We start from the raw sequence: 18,088 nt of genomic DNA, 5'->3' as shown, positions 1-18,088 counted from the left end.
CCCTCTGGCATACTGGTGTGCGCCCTAACAGTGAGCCAGCAGTGCTAGGGAAAGGAGCCCGGGCTTTGGCCCTGAGGCCTCGGCCCTGGTCTAGCCTCCCGCACAGGCCCCTCCACGCTCCAGGCGCCTCACCTGTAAAGCGGGGAGGACGAAGTGCAGTACACATATAAGGTAGCCAGCTCTTCTAGAGGGCCTTTCTACCTACCCGTGTTTCTTTTGTGCCCCACAGATCAGCAAGGTAGGTGCTAGAATGACCTCCATTTTACAAATGAAAGCACGAGGCCGGAGGGGCCACCCAGCTGCTAAGTGGCTGGGCAGGGATTTGAACCAGGTCTCTCCGACCTCAAAGCCCTTGCCCTTCACCGTGCCCAGCTGCAGCTGCCCCACCCGGCTGCTGAGCCCTGGTCCTCAAGCTCTCAAGGCTCCCCGGGGGGGTCTCCCGGGGCCATTCCAGCCCCACCTGCCTGTGCATTCCCAGTACCCGTCCCTTGCCACCCTGGGAGAGCCTCACAGATGGAACCTCCCTGCGCCCTGCCAGAGCGCCTTTCCTGCCCGGCAGTTCTACATCACAGGCTCGGGCGAGGCACGAAGCAGGGTCTCAAACACAGGATTAGTCACAGCTGCTGCCCTGCAGGGCATGTCATCACCTGAGACCAAGCCTGAAAAGTGAAAGAACTTGCTGTCAGAGATCCAGGGTTGCCCATGGAGATGGGGGAGCCTCCTTCCCCCGAGGTCTGGAGGAGAATGGACAGCCATCTGGCTAAGTGTGGTCCTTGCTAGTCATGCCTGGAGGCGGAGGGATGAGCTAGCCGAAAGAGCGTCCTGGGTGGAAGATACCTCCTTGGCCATCATCCTCCTGGGGACGAGGCGTCTGGGAAGGGGGGAGGCAGGCAGCATGGACACCCAGGAGCAGCAGGAGGTCTGCCAGCTCGCCAGCACATTGCTGGAGGAAAGCGTCATCAAGCAGAGCCCGCAAGGGAGACAGTTCGCGGTGCAGAGAGGGCTGAGGCGCACAGGACATGAACCAATTTTCTGCTTCAGAACCTCGGGTGCTGGAGGGCCCAGGCTCAGCAGGTGGCATTCCCAGGTGCATCTGATCTGATGGCACCAGCAGCGGAGACTATCTGGGAATCCTAGGAATGACAGCAGGCCACCTGTCCACAGACCAGTGCGTTTGCTGGAGCCCGGGCGTCTCCCCAGCCCCGCCCGGTGCGCCTTGGTGGCAGGAAGCACACTCAGAAGGCTTGGGGGCTGCCGAGGCCCAGGACGCTCAGCCAGGAGGAGCGTGGGAGCCGAGCCAGAGTCTGATGGGAGACAGAGCCTGGAAGTGTCCGGCGTCATGACTTCCTAGCCTGCCAGAGCCCTATCTGAGGAGGGGACTGTATTCAAACATGTGCCTTTCAGATCGGACTTACCACTTAGTGATTTTAGAGCCTTCGGCCAGTAGGTTCCTCCAAAGCTCGGTTCTGTAGAACGCCAACACATAGTCCTTATGATCACTTGTAAGGTGCGAGGTCTAAATGAGCTCACATTCCTAACATTCTAGAACAGGACCTGGGACATAGTAAATGCCACATATGAGCTACTACGATGATTAACATGACCACTTATACTGGGCAGAGGGAACAGCATGCAGAGACTGCGAGGCAGGGGAGAACAGGGTCCCCAGCCAAGACAGGAGCAGTGTGGTAGAGAAGAAGGAATTGGGGGGGCAGGACGAAGCTGCGGGGAAGCCAGGGCCACATGGGCCGAGATAAGGAGAGGGCTCAGTTTGGCCTGGATGGTTCTGGCCCCGTCCTCTGGCTCGGTGCTTGCTGTGATTGGCTGGTTCTTCTTTTCCCTCATGCCAGCCTGCCTCACTCAGTGCCTGGACTCCACCGAGAGCAAGGAGAGCAGAGGGCGGGTAGCCCTTCCAACTCTGCTTGCCTTGATGCTGGGAAGAGAGGCGTTCCTACCGAACAGCCCAGCGCCCAAGCCTAGAGCAGTCCGGTCTGTGGTTCTGCCCCACCGGACAGCTTCAGGAGGGACCAGGGGCCCAATGTGCTGGTTTGATAGTCATCTGAGGGTGCAGTTCCCAGAGCACTAGCTCTGCTCAGGCTCCGGGGCTGCTCAGAGGGCGAAACCGTCATCCAGGTGAGGTCCTGGTGGAAGACGGCGTGTGTCTGGCCTTGCTCTTTGCTGCTCCATTCCACGTCAGGCTAGTCAAGAAGTTTCCAGCAAGTGTGTGAACAGAATTTGGAAGCGGTGACTTCCAAGGCGCCAGCCGTTACAGGTCCCCTCGCTCCCCCCGAAGTCCACCCCTGGGGTTTTAGATCCCGCCCAAGAGGAGAAAGATTCCATGAGCTTCTCGGGTCCCCCTGGAGGTGTTCTCTCTGCTATCTTCCAGCAGTATGGCTGGTCAGCTCATCTTTCCAGGCCTCAGTTTCCTCATTGGGAAAATGGTGAAGGTACGATGTCCACTGGCAGTAAACGAGATAATATGGCGAAGCACTGAACTCAGTCCCTGGCTTATAAAAAATACATATTAAATGTCGGCTGCCACCCTCCTCCTCATTAGTGGTCAGAAACAGGTTTAGATGACCCACGTTTGACACCCAGAGTGGGCTCTCTTCGTTGACCTAGAATGGCATTTCTTAAAAGGTGGTTCTCAAGTACTACTAATACGTGACTGCTATTACTAATACTGATATTACCAACTGAACTACTACTAATAATGCAACTAGTAACATGACTCCTTACACGCACTGCCCTGACCAGCATTTAGAGAGCACATTCCAAGTGGCAGATACCATCTTCAGTGCTTTGCTTATTAACCCACGTTTCTTCCTGTACTTCTGACGCTCAGTGGGGAAGGGATATGAGAGAACTATGAAGAGTGCCTTCTGTGATGGAGTCTCCAGCCTCATGAGGGAGGCTGGAGCAAGACAGGAGACCAAGAATGAGCAAAACCCACCCGCTGCATGATCACGTGTAGGTCGGCGCTCAGACTGTGCAGCCGGCCGGGGTCGATCCCAGCTCTGCCGCTGACAAACAGGGTGGCCTTGGGCATGTCATTTAGCTTCCGTGCCTTGGTCTCTTCTTAACAGGGGTGTTGTGGGGATCGAGTTAATACAGCAAAAGCCCTTGGAGCAGCTCCTGGAGCACAGGATGCTCTGTCCTCCTCACCACGGCCATATTCAGGGGGATCTCAAGGGGCCTGGCGGGCTCGGGGAGGGCATCAGAGCAGCGGGATTTTAACAGGGCCTTAAAGGACAGCCACAGGAAGATGGGGACAGGCCAAGTGGCATGGGGCAGCAAAAGTCACCGAAGGACTTCGTTGTTTCAAAGTATGTATTGCACGACAAAACTGGATCTACATTTTAAAATCACGAGAATTTGGTGTTTGTTTTTTCAAGTTCCTGTTGACTGCGTGTCTAGGCTAATACGTCCAGGTGGGGCTAGAGCAGCTCTCCAGTGGAAAAGTACATCCTCAGAGGTGCCTGAGGGTCAAGTCCAGTTCCTGCCCCTCTGCCCCTCTGGCTCTGGGATCTGAGCAAGTCCAGCTTCCCGTCTGAGCCTCAGTTTCCCCCCTGTGTAAAGTGAGCCACATCTGCTGGTTCCTGTGCTTCCAGATTCTGCCTCCAAGGGGCACCCCCCAGGTTCTGGGGAAATACAAAGAGAGGTACAAAGCGAGGAGAGGCGCCTCTTTGTTCCATTCCAGATGCAGAAGGGGGGGATGTCTCCCCTCAGCCGAGCACTTTACATAAATAGGAAGCGCCACGGATAGGCTCTGTGCTCAGTCTGAAGAAGTGGGCTCGTTAATCTTCTGCTCAGCTTGCGAAAGTGTTTTCTTATCAAATAATAGAGATGATGGCAGTGGGGGCTTGATGGGACTGACTTAGGGTTCCCTTAAATACCATTTCAAGAAGATTTGCAATGTTAAGCTCTTTTTTCTCTTTTCCTCTCCCCCTTTCTGTGTGTTAAATTCCCATCTGCTTACTCAAAGTGGAAGTCAAAGAAGTCAGAATAGTGATTGGGTGAATTAGTACCTGTTTCCCGTGTTCCTCGGACTGGCGCCCCCAGTCATCTCGGAAGGGGCTTGCTTATAGTCTGCCGTGGGCAGCAAGCGGTCCCTCCCACGCCTGGTCCCTCGCCGTCACTTTACCCACTGCTGCTTTCCTCCAGAGCACCTTCCTCGGCCCGCTGATACCTGGTGGCTACGCATCTGTCTGCTTACTTGTCCGCCCCCCACTCCCCACCCTCTAGAATGTGAGCACCATAGATAGGCTTTGTTCCCACTGTGTGCCCGGCACAGAGAACAGTCCCTGGCACGTAGTAGGCTGTTAGCTAAGTTGTTCAGTTAATGAAACAGGAGCCTGAAGGTTGGACTCTGGTGTCAGAACAACCGCAGCATGGGGTCTCTGCCAGTTCCGAGCTGGCTGACTTTGGGCAGCTTATTTCATTTCTCTGGCCTCAGCCTCTCAGCTTTCACTGGAGAATGGCTTGATCTACTTCCAGAGGTTCTTGTGGCAGTCATGGGAGGTTATACGTCTAAAGGAGTTAGCACAGAGTAAGCTCTTCAGACGTGGTAGCTGTTATTATCTGTGTAATTACTGTTTTCGTCAACCTTATGGAAGGCCTAAAACAACTAAATTGTGTTTAATGCATAAATAATCCAGAAACAATGGTGAATTTTAAAAAGTCACGTATACTCAGAATGCATGTTTTCTCGGGGCGCCTGGCTGGCTCAGTCAATTAAGCGGCCAACTCTTGGTTTTGGCTCAGGTCATGGTCTCAGGGTCGTGAGATGGAGCCCCGTGTCAGGCTCCACGCTCAGCGGGGCATCTGCTGGACATTCTCTCTTCCCCTCTCCCTCTACCCTCCACCCTCCCCCTGCTCACTCTCCCGCTCTCTCTAAAATAAATAAATCTAAAAAGAAAAGCATGTTTTCTCTCCCTCTCATATACACGCCCTCAGTCCCTGTAATTCCTTTAACTCAGCCCTGACAGAAGCCAGGGAGCCCGGCGAGTGACAGAGAAGATGAAGTAGACCAGATGTCACAAAGGACTAATGAGGCCTGCTTTGGACAGAGATGTGTACAAACTTTAGATTTATCACAACCTACCATCCAAGGATTGAAGAAAACTTTAAAAACTGGATTTCATCCACCCATTGGTTCAAAGACCAGGCGGACTGAGGGTCAGACACTCTCCACCGTTACTGGGGTACCCTGGCCCCTTGCTTGCTGGTTTGGCCCTGGTGCCCCCACAAGATGGGCTGCGGTTACTAGGTTTCAGCTGGGGAATGAGACGATCTGATGTATTTCACACAGGCCGGAAGCATCTAGTCAAAGCTTCACAGTCTATAAAGCACTTTACGTACACGGCTCTCTGATAGATTTTCATGAGAGCTCCTGGAGAAAGCTGTTACTGTTCCCATTTATAGCTGAGCAGACTGAGGCCTGGAGAGGGTCAGAGGGGCAGCCAAGGTCCCAAGTAGGAAGAGGCAGATCGGAGCTCAGGCAGGGAGGCCTGATTATAAGAGCACAGCGTTCACATCATCGGGGGTGTAGTGTCCCTCCCACCTCCCAGGAGAGAGGAGGCAGGACCCCAGGAGCCGGGTCTCTTGGGCAGCGCCGCCTCTACGCAGCGAGACGTAGGCGGCCTGCACTCAACCACTTGGGGCCTCTTCCTGGGTGGACAAGAGTGTGCTGGCTCACGGTGGCCAGCCTGATGGTGGGCATCTGTCCAGCCTCTGACAAGGAATGAGCCAGGGATTGGGGGCAGACAAAGGAAGCCACGGTGCCCGATAACAGGGGATGGAGACAGGCAGGGTCCCGGCCTTGCCGTTGACAAGTGCCCCCGGGGGCTGCCTGTTGCGGCTGACTTCCTGCCCCATTGTTGGGGCCACCGGGCCTCACAGAAAAGAAGACTGGGTGGGAGCCACCGGGCCTGGGGGCTTCATTCATCAGCTGTGTTTTTGTAACAATCACCTTTGTCTGCAGTATGGAGCCTTGGTGTGCTGGGAAATCCCAGCTCTACAGGGAATGGACTTCGCTTTCTCAATGGTGGCTTCCAGGGCTGAGCCGCTGACGTCCCAAGCACAAGGGGACAGGAGAGCAGCTCAGGTGATGTCTGCAGGCCGGCCGGGCTGCTCTCTGGCCCACTCCTCCTGCCTGCCACACAGCTCTACACAGGGATCCCCCTCCTCCCACAGGACCGGCCACCTGGGACGGGACAGCCCCCTGGGACTTGCCCCCACTTTGCTGCTTTCATATTGGACATTTGGGGGAAAGTCTCTTCAGAGGTCTGGAGAGTACCCCTGAGGCTCTGGGGCCCAGTCCGGCCTCCCGCTCCCTGCTGATTTCAGGGCTGATGAGGCCGTAGGTACAGAAGCTGGCCTGGGGGAACCACTGAGGCCAGCCCTTTGTCTACCCTGCCCACTTCCTGGGTTTCAGCCAGATGGCAGGCTCAGAGCATTCTGCGTGTGGCAGTTTGTTCTCGTGAAAGACCCCGGAATCTGTTTGTTTTTCCTTTCAAAGCCGAACAGTTTGCCAGTGGCTAGCTATGTGACCTTGGATCTGTGTCCCAACCCCTCAAAGCCTCAGCCTCCACATTTGTAAAATGCACACTGATAATTAGACCTCCCCTGCAGGGTGGCTGTATTAGAAATAGGGCCATGTGTGCAGAGTGGCCTCATGCCTGCTCAGCACGTAGTAGGTCCTCAACAAATCATAGCAATGTGGCTTTACTGCCCAGAAGCCAGTGCCAGAGTCTTTTTCGAAGTTGCAGTTGGGATGTGGGTGCGGAAAGCAAGGTCAGTCCTGGGAGCCCGCGCCATCTTTTCCTATCCCTGTGGCTGGGCACACCGCTATTTATGACACGGGTCAAAGCCACTCACTGTCAATCAGGGATTACCCCCTGACGCCTCTGTCAGGCCTCAAGAACCCCATGCCTCTACCTCCTTCTAGAAGTTTCTAGAAACTCTTTACCTGACAGTGTGAGTGGGTCATCTTTTTTTGCCTTGGACTGTGGAGGGGGGAGAGGTAAATTTTGTGTGATTATACTCAGCTGAATCCAAACAGGAGGACCATCCAGAGACCCTGAACAAAAGACCTGCCCCCTCCCTGTCCCGGGTGTCTGAGAGAGAAATAAGCAGAACAGCTAAGCCACAGCATCCTCCCAAGGCTGCCTTGTCAGCAGAGGCTGATGGGTGGTGGCAAGGGCCCATGCTGTGTGTGTGAACAGGTTGGAGGCCTTGCCCGTCTGGCTTCCATACGGTGGAAGAGTTTGTGGTCTCTCGTCAGCCGTCCCGGACGCCGAGCAGTGAAGAAGGTGGGTCTCTTGCCCATGGCAGCTCTGCAGATGAGGTGTGGTGGGTAGGCCAAGGCAGCCACACCCCAGTGAGGTGGAGAGAGGCCTGCTTCGACACCGCTCCCCGCCGGGGGCGTGGGGAGCAGTGTCCCTGTGGCCTGCTGGGCCAGCCGCCTGCGCATCGGCCGCCACGTGGGGAGCTGGCGCCTGGGAAACGGGCCCGGCGCCCCGGAGCTCCCAGCACCCTCCCTGCGGCACGACAGGGCGGCGGGGTGGTGGCCTGCGTGCAGGCTCTGCCCTGGGATCTGTACCGGCTTGCCCACGGAGATGCCACCCTGGACGCAGGCCCAGTTACCGAAGACAGATGGCTGTGTCCCCTCCACCGGGGCGCAGCAGCATGCAGACATCTGCAGAAGCACGTCTGCTGCCTCCCTCCCGGAGAAGGCTCCCCCAGCACCCTCGCCCCGCCCCCCCACCCCGAAATTGCCGGAGGTCATCCCCGGTCAGCGGAGCCCCGCCCCCGGGACACTGCTCCTGGGTCGAAAATTCTCCTGTGAGATGGTTGTCTTCTTTTTTTTTTTTTTAGATTATTTATTTGAGAGAGAAGGACAGCACAAGCAGGGGGAGTGGGAGAGTGAGAAGCAGGCTTCCCGCGGAGCAGGGAGCCCGATGCGGGACTCGATCCCAGGACCCTGGGATCATGACCTGAGCCAAAGGCAGGGGCTTTACCGACTGAGCCACCCAGGCGCCCCTGGTTGGCTTTTTATCCAGGAAGTATTTTCTTTTTCTGAAGACAACCATTTGCCAATACCCAAGCCAACTCAAGCCTCCAAGAATGAAAGACGAAGTCGGTCCCCATTTTACGAGCTCCTTTGCCTGTAGAGAGTTGGGCCTGATGCCCTCGACTCCGTAGCCCATGGAGCCCCACAGAGAGTTCTGGAGTGAGAGCGGACCCCTGAAAACACGGTTGCAGCCCGAGGGCTTTGCCGCCAGGAGGGAGGAACGTGCCACACGTTTACAGATTCAAAGATTGCGTTTCTAACATGGGCCCCTGTGCTGAGGGGTGGGAGATGTCAGTGAGCAAAAGTCGCTGCCTTTGGAGAGATTATAGGCTGAAGAGAAAGCAGGCTCACACACAAATGAAATGATGACCGATAGGGTAGGGACTGCGAAGGCGCAGGGCTTGGGGGCAGAATGGAGAGCCGCTTCGGGGTGGGCAGGAGGGGACGGCGTGAGCCCGCTGCGCGCTTTACCCTCCCGCTAGGGTGACCAGATGTTTTGGTTTGTCTGAGACAGTTTGCTGCCCAGTGTGATTGGCAACAATTCTCCGTTTTCCTCTCAGAAGTGGGCCAGTTTGGGTGACAAAAGATATGGTTATTGTGCCTAAAACTCCTCATCCCTAAGATGAGGGAGATGGGGAAGGGTCTGGAAAGTGGAGGACCAGAGCTGATTTCCTAAGCTGAGCGGCAGCGGAATGCTCTGTGCTGGAGCTGGGGGCTGGGGTACACAGCCCGGGACCTCATCCCAGCTCTGTCGTTTACTGAGGTGCGTGATCTGGGGCAAGGTAGTCCACCTCGCTAGCCCTCGGTTTCCCCATGTAAAATGGGGGTAATAATAGTAGCTGCTTCGTAACATCGATACGAGGGTTAAACGAGTCAATAGGTATGAGGGGCTTAAAAGAGTGCCAGGTGCTTAGCATGCTCTAGAAATGTTAGTTGTTAGTGTTCTTCTGTTATTCCCGCATGCCTTGGGAGCCAAGTCAAGATGCCCCAGTTGTCACCTGATTGACCTCCCATCCCACTGCCCACTTTTAGGCTCCCATGGGGCCTGAGGGGCAAGTCCCTGGGAAGAGGCAGAGAAATTGCTCACGGCTAATCATGACTTGGTTATATTCTAAATTTATATCCATATGTATATCTGGGCAAGTAGAGGATTTTTTAGGTCTCTAATCCATAACAGATGAGTTTTAATAAGAAAAGAGTATTTCCCCCTCAGCAAGCCCTGAGCTCGGCCTCTGACCCCAGTCCTCTGACCCCACGTGGAGGCTTTGCCGTGGGTCAGCTCAGGTGCTGGGGCAGAGTGCGGGCGCTGGAGAACATAGGCCTGGGGGTCAGAGGAGGTGCTTGCCGACTCTGACTCCCAGCTGGTCCAAACCACTCTGGTTTACCAAGCAGTTCTAGAAAATTAATTAGTCCAAGATGTGAACCGGACTAGAATTGCTTCCTTTGTGCTGGGAGTTGCCTCTGACTTCAATGGGACACGGTGGCTTTTTTTCTGCATGGACGGTTTGGCTTGGTGTTTTAGGCCACAGTGGCTCTTGCAAATCTTAGACGACCCATGGTGAAGGCCTCAGAGCCGGTGTGGTAGAGCTGACTTGACCTTCCCAGAGGAGTCTTTGCCTGCAGAGCTGTCGTTCAATTGGGCAGAGCGGGGCCTCTTTGCTGGTTCCTGATGCTGCTACTCTATGGCCCCAGCCCAGACAGCATCCATAGCGGGAGCTAGAAGAAGGGTGATGCAGCAGGGCCATGGCCCCATGCACCCCAGTGCTTGGCAGTGGCTCCATCCAAAGGTGGTGCAGATTCAGGGGGAGAATATAGGGCTGAGGGTGGGAGACTGGCTGGCCGCCGTGAGGTTCCTCTCCTGGACTGAGGGTGCCCACAGGCAGGGTGGGCTGAGCTTCCTGGGGAAGGGGGCAGTCTCCTTAGGGAGCAAGACAAAGGCAGCAAGGACCCCTCCAAACCCTTTTCCAGCCCCCGGAGCCAGGCCCGCGCCCAGAGCCCTCTGCACTCCCTGCCAAGGCTGGAAGTGAAAAAACCGCCGCCCGGTTTTCCCAGGGCTGAGCTCAGGCCAGGTCTCCAGGCCCTGCCCAGCCGGTGGGCACGTCCGGGGCCTGCCTGCGTGCTCATTCCCGGCTCCTCGTGGCTGGGCACAGAGGGGACAGACCTGCCAGGGGTCAGTGGGGTGGGGGGGGACAGGCACGGGCCTTCTCGTGCCTCGGGCTCGGGGTGCACAGCCTCCAGTTACAGGCCTGTACCCCCCTGCAACCTGCCCCTCTCCCCGAGGCCGCTGCCCACCTCGAGGAAGAACAGAGCCTGCTTTGAGCTGGAAATTAGAGTCATTTCCTGTTCCATGTCGTTAAGACATTGCTTATAGGGCTGTAATCCCAGTAAATCTTATGCTTGCTCAGTGGGGCTGGGTTTATTTTTTTTCCAGGCTGTAGGGACCTTTAAAACCAAGACCTTAAGAAGTTTATTCTCTTTCTTTTTTTTTTTTTTTTTTTTTTAAGGGGGGTAAAAAGTGGCTTTTGCAGGCCCGGTCCTCTCGAAGGGCCTTATGAGACCCTTGGCTTGATATACTCAGGTTCAGGTATATGATTAACTGAGAGACACGAGGAGAAGCTGAGTCAGGACAAGTGGGGCTGGTCTCCCTGGTGCCGCTGAACTGGCTCTGTGACCTTGGGCGGAGCCCTTGGCCCCAGGGCGCTTCCATTTCCTCCCCTAGCAAAGAGGAGTCAAGTGGAAGCCCTTTCCCACTGGTGCATCTCCTGGACAGTCCCACGTCGCAGTCACCGCTGTTTTGCGCGCACAAAGACACATGCTGCCGGTCGGTGGCCCTTTTAAGTGGCTTGGTTTGTCACAGCGGCAGCCCCACCCGATGTGCTGGTGTGCACGAGCGTGACCGTTTCAGCAGCACTTGGGGCGGGCAGGGGGCGCAGGTCCCTGGCCGTCATTCCATGCCCTCCACCCCCCCCCCAACGTCACGTGTTGGTGAGTCTGTGTTCCTTGTCCCTTCCACCGTGCGCGATCCTCAACCGCCAAGGCCGAGAGCCTGCGCTGCCAGAAACAGCTTCCAGATCACACTCAACATAGTGGTTGCATTTGTTTTGTCTCTTTTATGAGCTGGGATGGAGTGGGTGATGGGCAGTTTGCTGGCAGGCTTTTGCAATCTTTACATGTTTATACTTGCTGGAGGGCCGGTGAGGGGAGAGTCAGCCCCACTTGAAGAGCTAGAGTTGAAGCATTTAATAGGACCAGATTCCTATAGCCTGTTCTGCTATTATGTGTTTTCTCTATCAACAGATACTAACATAGTAATAATAGTTCACCTTTACTGAGAACTTGCCATGGGCCAAATGCTGGACTAAGCACTTCCATGCGTATTTCTCGTGAGGTGGTCGTATTATTTATACCCATTTCACTGATGGGACGACTGAGGCTGAGGGGGCCCAGGCTCACAATTGAGTTTATTGGTGGTGGTGCTGGATCCCAACCCAAAAGGCTCCCTCCTGAGCCCACACTCTAGATCACTGCAGACAGAGCCATTGTCACGGGGAGTCTGTGAAATAGCAGCAAAAGAGGTTCTCACAATGGGAAATATCTAGAAGCCACTTCTTTAAGAGAAAAACAGGCCCAAAGAGTGTAATGACCTGCCCCAGGTTATAGAGCCCGTTCCCTTGCTTCCAGGACACTGGGGCTTTCTTGCAATGAGGATGCTGCAGGGAAGGGGGCTAGGAGCCTCAGTGCACTGGGCTGGGAAGGTGCATGCAAACCACACAGTATTCTAGAACTGGCTGGACCGTGTGCCACCAGAGGCAGAAGCCCAGCCCCACACTCAGCCCAAGTACAGCCCTCTCTTAAGGTAGTGATTCTCACAGTGTGGTCTGGGGACCACCTGGGGTCCCGGAGACTTCAGGAGTCTACAGGGTCAAAATTATTTTCATAAGAATAAGGTGTTATTTGCCTTTTCACTCTCATCTTCTCACATGTGTCCAGGGGAGTTTTCCAGAAGCTAGGTGACAGGTGATGACAGTACACCGAAGGTGAACTTGCATATTTACATGTTTGAACATTTTCTGGGTTTTTTTTTTTTTAAGATTTTATTTATTTGAGAGAGAAAGCACGCAGGGGAAGTGACTGAGGCAGAAGGAGAAGCTCCCCACTGAGCAGGGAGCCTGACTTGGGGCTCGGTCCTAGGACCCTGGAATCATGATCTGAGCTGAAGGCAGATGCTTAATGGACTGAGCCACCCAGGCACCCCAAACATTTTCTGTCTTGATTTCTGATACAGTAAATAGCCGTAGAATAACACACTTAAACAAAAGCTCTTTGAAAGCCTCAATAATATGTAAGAGTACAAAGGGGATCCTGGGACCAAAGCACTCCAGAACCGCTATTCAGAGATATTGGACCCAGCAAGGGGGAATCTCGGTGGCAGAGGGGCTGACCAAAGCCATGCCCCCACCCCCTCTGGCACAGCAGACACCTGCCCTGGCAGTGAAAGGCTTGTGGCCAAGCTCAGCCTAGAGGAATGGCAAGAAGAGAAAAACCGCCTTTTTCTTTGGGACGGGACCAAGCATGGGGGCAATGCAGATGTCCGACATTCCCAGCCTCACTCCTCTGGAGCCCTCTCCCCCAGTGGGGAGGAGGCACCCGCAGCTGGTACGGATGGGAGTTTTTACGGGGATTTTCCAGAACGTCCAGGAATACAGGCCAGCTTCTCAGCATGTCCAGTGGGCTACATGAAATTACCAGAAAGGAAGTAGTAGCCTGGAACCTACAGGCCAAGGGAAGGATGTTACTGAGAAAGTCCATGAATTGCTTGTCCTATCATCTTCCCATGGACCACAGGGGGGTGGGTAGGCCAGGGAAAAGGGCCTGAAGAGGTCAGTGTGGGGACTGGCACCGCCTTGTTTGTGGACAGGTGGACGCCAGCCACGACCCCAGAGGCGGAGGGACGTGCTTAACCCTGGAGGATTTCTGTATGTTGAGAATATCTAGTCAGCGTTCAATTCAGGAAACAGAAACCACTCTAGGTATTTTAAGCAGGAAGGGATTTAATGCAGGGAATTAGATGCCAGGAGAATCACTGGAAGAGCTCAAGGAGCAGGTTCAAGGCCACGCCTCCAAAGACGATACCAGACTCCTCCAGCAGGGGGTGCTGCTCCCTCTGAGACACGCCCTGGAAATGCAATTCCGATTGAAGCTGGAATCAAGACATCTTTGTGGTTGCTTTCAGTAGCACTACCACGGCCCCTGAAGCACTCGGGAAGGTGGAAAATGGACACTGGAAGGGTCTGTAAGAAAAGAAAAAATAGACCTCATGTCTCATGACCTGGCTTGCTAGCAGAAACAGACAAAGGTGGGCTTGGCCTCACACCTATTCACCAGATCTCACGCAGCTGCATCTTAATGGCGAAACCTAATTTGCCTCCAGAACCCCAGCTGCAAAGGAGTCTGGGAAATGTAGTTTTCAACGTTTTATGTCTCCAACAAAGATGGGATAATGGAGGCTGAATGAGCCAGTCCCCAGTACCTGCCCACCGAGGTTATCAACACCATATTTTTTCATGTGCCAAGTTCTAAGAGGCCTGGAGCATAATGAATCACAACGCCATCTGATTGGACTTAGTGATTCCCCAAGTTCCCTCCTGGATTTCCCCTAGTGCAGCTGGGAGATGCTGCTTAGAGCTTCAGTGTCCGTACTTGGCACTTGGTCTTGGCTGTTGGCCACAACATGGAAGAGTGGCTGGCAAATCCACGAACTATCTTTTCATTTACACTTCAGTCCCAGTGCTGGTGGTTTAGATAAAGCCTTCCCCTTGGATCAGAAGGACTGATATATATAGAAATATGTGTCTGAGCTTGCCTTCTAGCATTGCAATGTCAGAATTGGAAAACCCAGAACTATTTGGGGAGAATTCAAATGGGTATTTATAATCAAAGTTCTATAAACAGAGGAGGAGTTCACAAATGGCTTGTTGTTCCTTCCTACATTCTATAAGCTCCGCCCATAGAGTCCTGGCTTTCCCTACTCTAGCAAGTCAGCACTATGCCCTTGAAAATTATATGCCATTCTTTTCTGGGCAGAAACAGGAGTTGGTCCAGAAGTGAAAACTCAGATCCATCATAACAAGTTCCTGATGCTCAGCCATACTTTTAGTCATTCGGCCAGTGTTTATTGAGGACCTATTGTGTTCAGGCCCCATGCTGGGCATACTTGGGAGTACGCAGACATGAGCAGGCCATCGTTCTTGTTCTGAGGCACAGTGGGTCTAGTCAGGAAGATGAGACACATTCATTGATGGAAGAGCAAGTTCTAAAGGATCTCAGAGCAGGAAGAGATTATTTTCTTCGGGGAGAGAGGATCTGGGAGGGCTTCTGGAAAGGGAAGGTACTGGAACTGAGCCTTTAAGGATAAACACGATCTGAATGGGCAGAGGTGAGAGCAGGTTCCTTCTCTTGAGGAGGTAGGGAGGGCAGGGTAGGCTTGAGAACCACGGGTGCCTGGTGGTCTGGTGTGTCCTGGTAAAGGATATGAGCCAGGACTGGAAATGGGTTGGGGTGAGGTCTGGGGCACTCTTGAAGGCCAAGACCAGCCAGGCTTCTCCAACCCGTGACTCTCCTCACCACTCTGATTGGTACACTAGGACCCAGATAGGTTTTCTGAAACGACAGAACCAGAAGATCAAAATAACTTCCAAATGAACCACCTTCAAGATCACATCTGCTTATTTTGTTTAAAAATAAATAAAAGCATCCTTTCCCTCAAGGAGAGAAGCTCTTCAAGTTCTGACGATTTCCTGAGTGTTTGGAAATCTGAGACCAGTGATCTGAGGGTCTCTCATTGATTCCAGTTGACTGACTTAGTGGCTGAGGAGAGAGAGCAGAGGTCCTTTTCCTGGTCACAGTACCTCTCTGCACGTCTGGGGCAAGATGGCGGTGACGGCAGAGGCCTAATGCTCAAGGAGCCCAGGGCGTCAGAGGGAGTGGGGTGCGGAGGAGCGGCAGGCGTCAGGAGGGCAGGGAGCACGCACAGGAGTGGGAGGCGGACTTGAGCTGTCCTTAGAGAGAACAGCCACAAGGGGCAGGGTGCCAGGGCTGCCTCATCCTTGTGACCAGGCAAGGAAAGCTCGGGGCAGAGCAGGCTGGTTGTCCATTGAGTCATACAGCCAAAGACTGGACGTCAGGGCGGCCCAAAGCACTGAGATGGGTTGGACCGTGAGGAGGTCTCCAAAGATGGTCTTCACCATGGGAGACTTGCCAGAACTGATCGAGGACAGGAGGAAAGCCTCTCTCAGTAGCGAGCGGACCCCGCCTCCCCAGCAGTAACCCAGATCGGGCGGGATGGGGCTGGGAGGGCCTGGGGCGGGGAGAGGGCAGGCCCCTGAGCCACTGTGCAGGCCGTATTGCTCAATGCCAGGGGACACTAGTCCCATTCCGCGTGAATGACGCCCCCTGGTGACACATGGACTACCTCGTGAGTGGTGCCCCCTGGAGTTGGCAACTCAAAGGCCTTGCCCAACAGAAGTGTCTCCCTGCTTCCACCTAGTGCCCCATGTCACTGTGGCCCTGGGTTTTTAGTGTTAGGCCCCGAGACCATTGTCCCCGTAGGACGGGGAGCACCACGCGGAGGCGGCTCCAGCCTGCCACAGGAAGTGACGTAAGGCCCACCTCTGCCCAGGTGCAGGGTGAGGAAGGGGCGACCGTGAGCTGTGTGCCGTACATCATCTCACAGGTGGCAGGAGCAGGCCCGGGCCACGCTGGTCTGTGGTGACGGAACACAGCTGCTCGGGCAGGGCCGGGGTGGGAGCCTGGGTCTGTGGGACTCCTGCCCCCGCACGCCCCCCCACCACCCAGGAGGCAGTTTCCCCTTCTGCGGGGAGAGACCAGGAGACCCCGTCCGAATTCAGGGCCCCCCCCTTGACACACTGGCAAACCCTTCCTTTCACTGGTCACCTGAGGCCCTCGGGTTCTGCCCGTGGCCCAGGACGGGACTTCCTCCTGGCTCCTGACCGTGTCTGTGGAATGGGACAAACCGGGGTCTCTGTGAGGACGAGGAGCCCGCCCCTCCACACCTCACCGCCTCTGCAGCGGGTCTCGGGGCGTGTGTGGTGGCGGGCGCGCGCCAGCGGCCCGACCCCCTCTCTGTCTGCTGCCTCCCAGGCCCTTCATGCTGCTGCCGCCGCTGATGGAGTGGATGCGCGTGGCCATCACCTACGCAGAGCACCGCCGCAGCCTCACCGTGGACAGCGGCGACATCCGGCAGGCCGCCCGGCTGCTGCTGCCTGGCCTGGACTGTGAGCCCCGCCAGCTCAAGTACGGAAGCAGCGAGGCGTGAGCTCGCCGCACGCCTCCCTCTCCGGGACGTTGGGGGGCCCCCTCCCAGGGCGTGCTCTGTGGGCGCCGTGCCCGTTAGACGGATCATTCCAGACCCTGGCTGCTTTCCGCTGGTCACAGAGCAGACGCGCATTTGGATCTGGGCAGGAGAGCGCTCACAGGCTGGCTCTGTGGGATATTTGGGGCGGGGGGGTAATCAGCAAAAGCGGGTCCTTCCTCTCCTCTATTCCTATACTTGCCACTATTTTTTCTCAACTATTCCTTAGTGTAGACGCTGGGCTGAGCCCTTCCTCTGTACATGCGTCATCTTGGTCCTCATGACAACTTTAGAGAAAGAGGGGCTATAATGCCCATGTTACAAATGGGGAAACTGAGCATCAGGGAGGAATACTAATTTGTCCACAGATACTCAGCTAGCCAAGTGCCTGAATTTGAACCCAGGTCTACATGACCCCAAGCCTGGGCTCTTAACTTTCTTCCCAGCATGACCGTCTTACATTGGACTGGTCTCCTGAAGTCCGTCTGGAGAATGTTCTCCGTGGCCATCCTTGTCGTATGAGAGACTTGCCTTTTTTTTTTTTTTTTTTTTTGACCCTTTGCCCCAACCCCAGTTATATCCTCCTCTGTCTCCATGGCAAATTCCCAAATGTCATTCTGGGACGTGAACTTTCCACACTTTGGCTCCAGGCTGAAGCCCCCTGTGGGAAGCCTGTGGTGTGCCGTCTCATAGATGTAGTTTTTAATCTGACTCTCGTTGGTGGGAGGGCTGAATGGCAGTGGGATTCTGGGCCGTTCTCCACCATCTGTTTGGTAATTCTGGGCCTCCTCGGGAAGCCCTTGAGGAGAGAGGATGTAAGCCAAGAACTGGAACTGGGCCACAGTGGCCGTCCTCTAGTCCGAGGGCAGTCTTCGCCCTGCAGAAAGCACACGGGCGAGCACCGTGGCCCACGTCCGGGCTGGAGCTGCATCCTGCTCAGGCAGAGTCCCTGGTGGGTTGTTCCTGAGGGGACGTCCTTTCCTGACAGTGGACAGCTCCGAGCTCTTCTTTAACTTGTTTGTAGAAGAGCAGATGTCTGTGCTCACGTCACTGAGCATGACAAGGCCAGTTGCTGCCGATGGAACCGAAATTCCCCGTCCTTCCCCTCCACCCTGTCGCCCTGCCCCTCGTCAGCCTCACCTCCTTGAGAGGCGCTCACACACAGTCCTGCTCACACACCTCCGGGTCTCATCTATGCAGACCCGAGTGCTGTTTCAGCTCCTTCAGGAGGCTGGATGCCCGAGCGGCCACTGAAAAATTCAACCAGGACCTGGGCTTCCGCATGCTCAACTGTGGCAGGACGGACCTCATCAACCAGGCCATCGACGCCCTGGGCCCAGACGGGGTGAACACTATGGACGACCAGGTGCGTGCGGAGAGCTCCGCTAGCCAGGCGCGGGGGACAGAGGTGGGGACTCGCCGTGGCGAGAGAGGGTGGCACAGTCCTTCTGTTCAGCTCGGTGCTTCTGAGGAGTGGGCAGCCTCCCGTTGCTGGTGGGGCATCAGCTGGAAGACTTTCCTAGCACCGCTGGGGATGCCTTTGTAACAGAGATTCTGCTTCTGCTGGCTGGGAGGCCAGAGACTGTCCCCAATGGTGCAGGGCTGGGAAGAAGTCTGGAGGAGTCCCAGCTGGATTTCCAGCT

At 55.3% G+C, this 18,088-nt stretch overlaps 1 protein-coding gene across 1 annotated transcript in view; it reads left to right on the top strand.

Moving 5' to 3' along the window:
* Positions 1-18,088, top strand: part of ABTB2 (ankyrin repeat and BTB domain containing 2) — a 171,019-nt gene that overhangs the window by 135,972 nt on the left and 16,959 nt on the right. The window contains exons 4-5 of the mRNA XM_035012547.1: positions 16,235-16,387; positions 17,646-17,811. Coding sequence (XP_034868438.1) covers positions 16,235-16,387; positions 17,646-17,811 — 319 coding nt within the window. The remainder of the gene's footprint in view (positions 1-16,234; positions 16,388-17,645; positions 17,812-18,088) is intronic.

The sequence above is a fragment of the Mirounga leonina genome, unplaced genomic scaffold (assembly GCF_011800145.1).
Source record: "Mirounga leonina isolate KUSES-001 unplaced genomic scaffold, KU_Mleo_1.0 Mir_166, whole genome shotgun sequence".
In the NCBI taxonomy this organism is placed as follows: domain Eukaryota; kingdom Metazoa; phylum Chordata; class Mammalia; order Carnivora; family Phocidae; genus Mirounga; species Mirounga leonina.
This window is presented reverse-complemented; position numbering and strand designations above follow the sequence as displayed.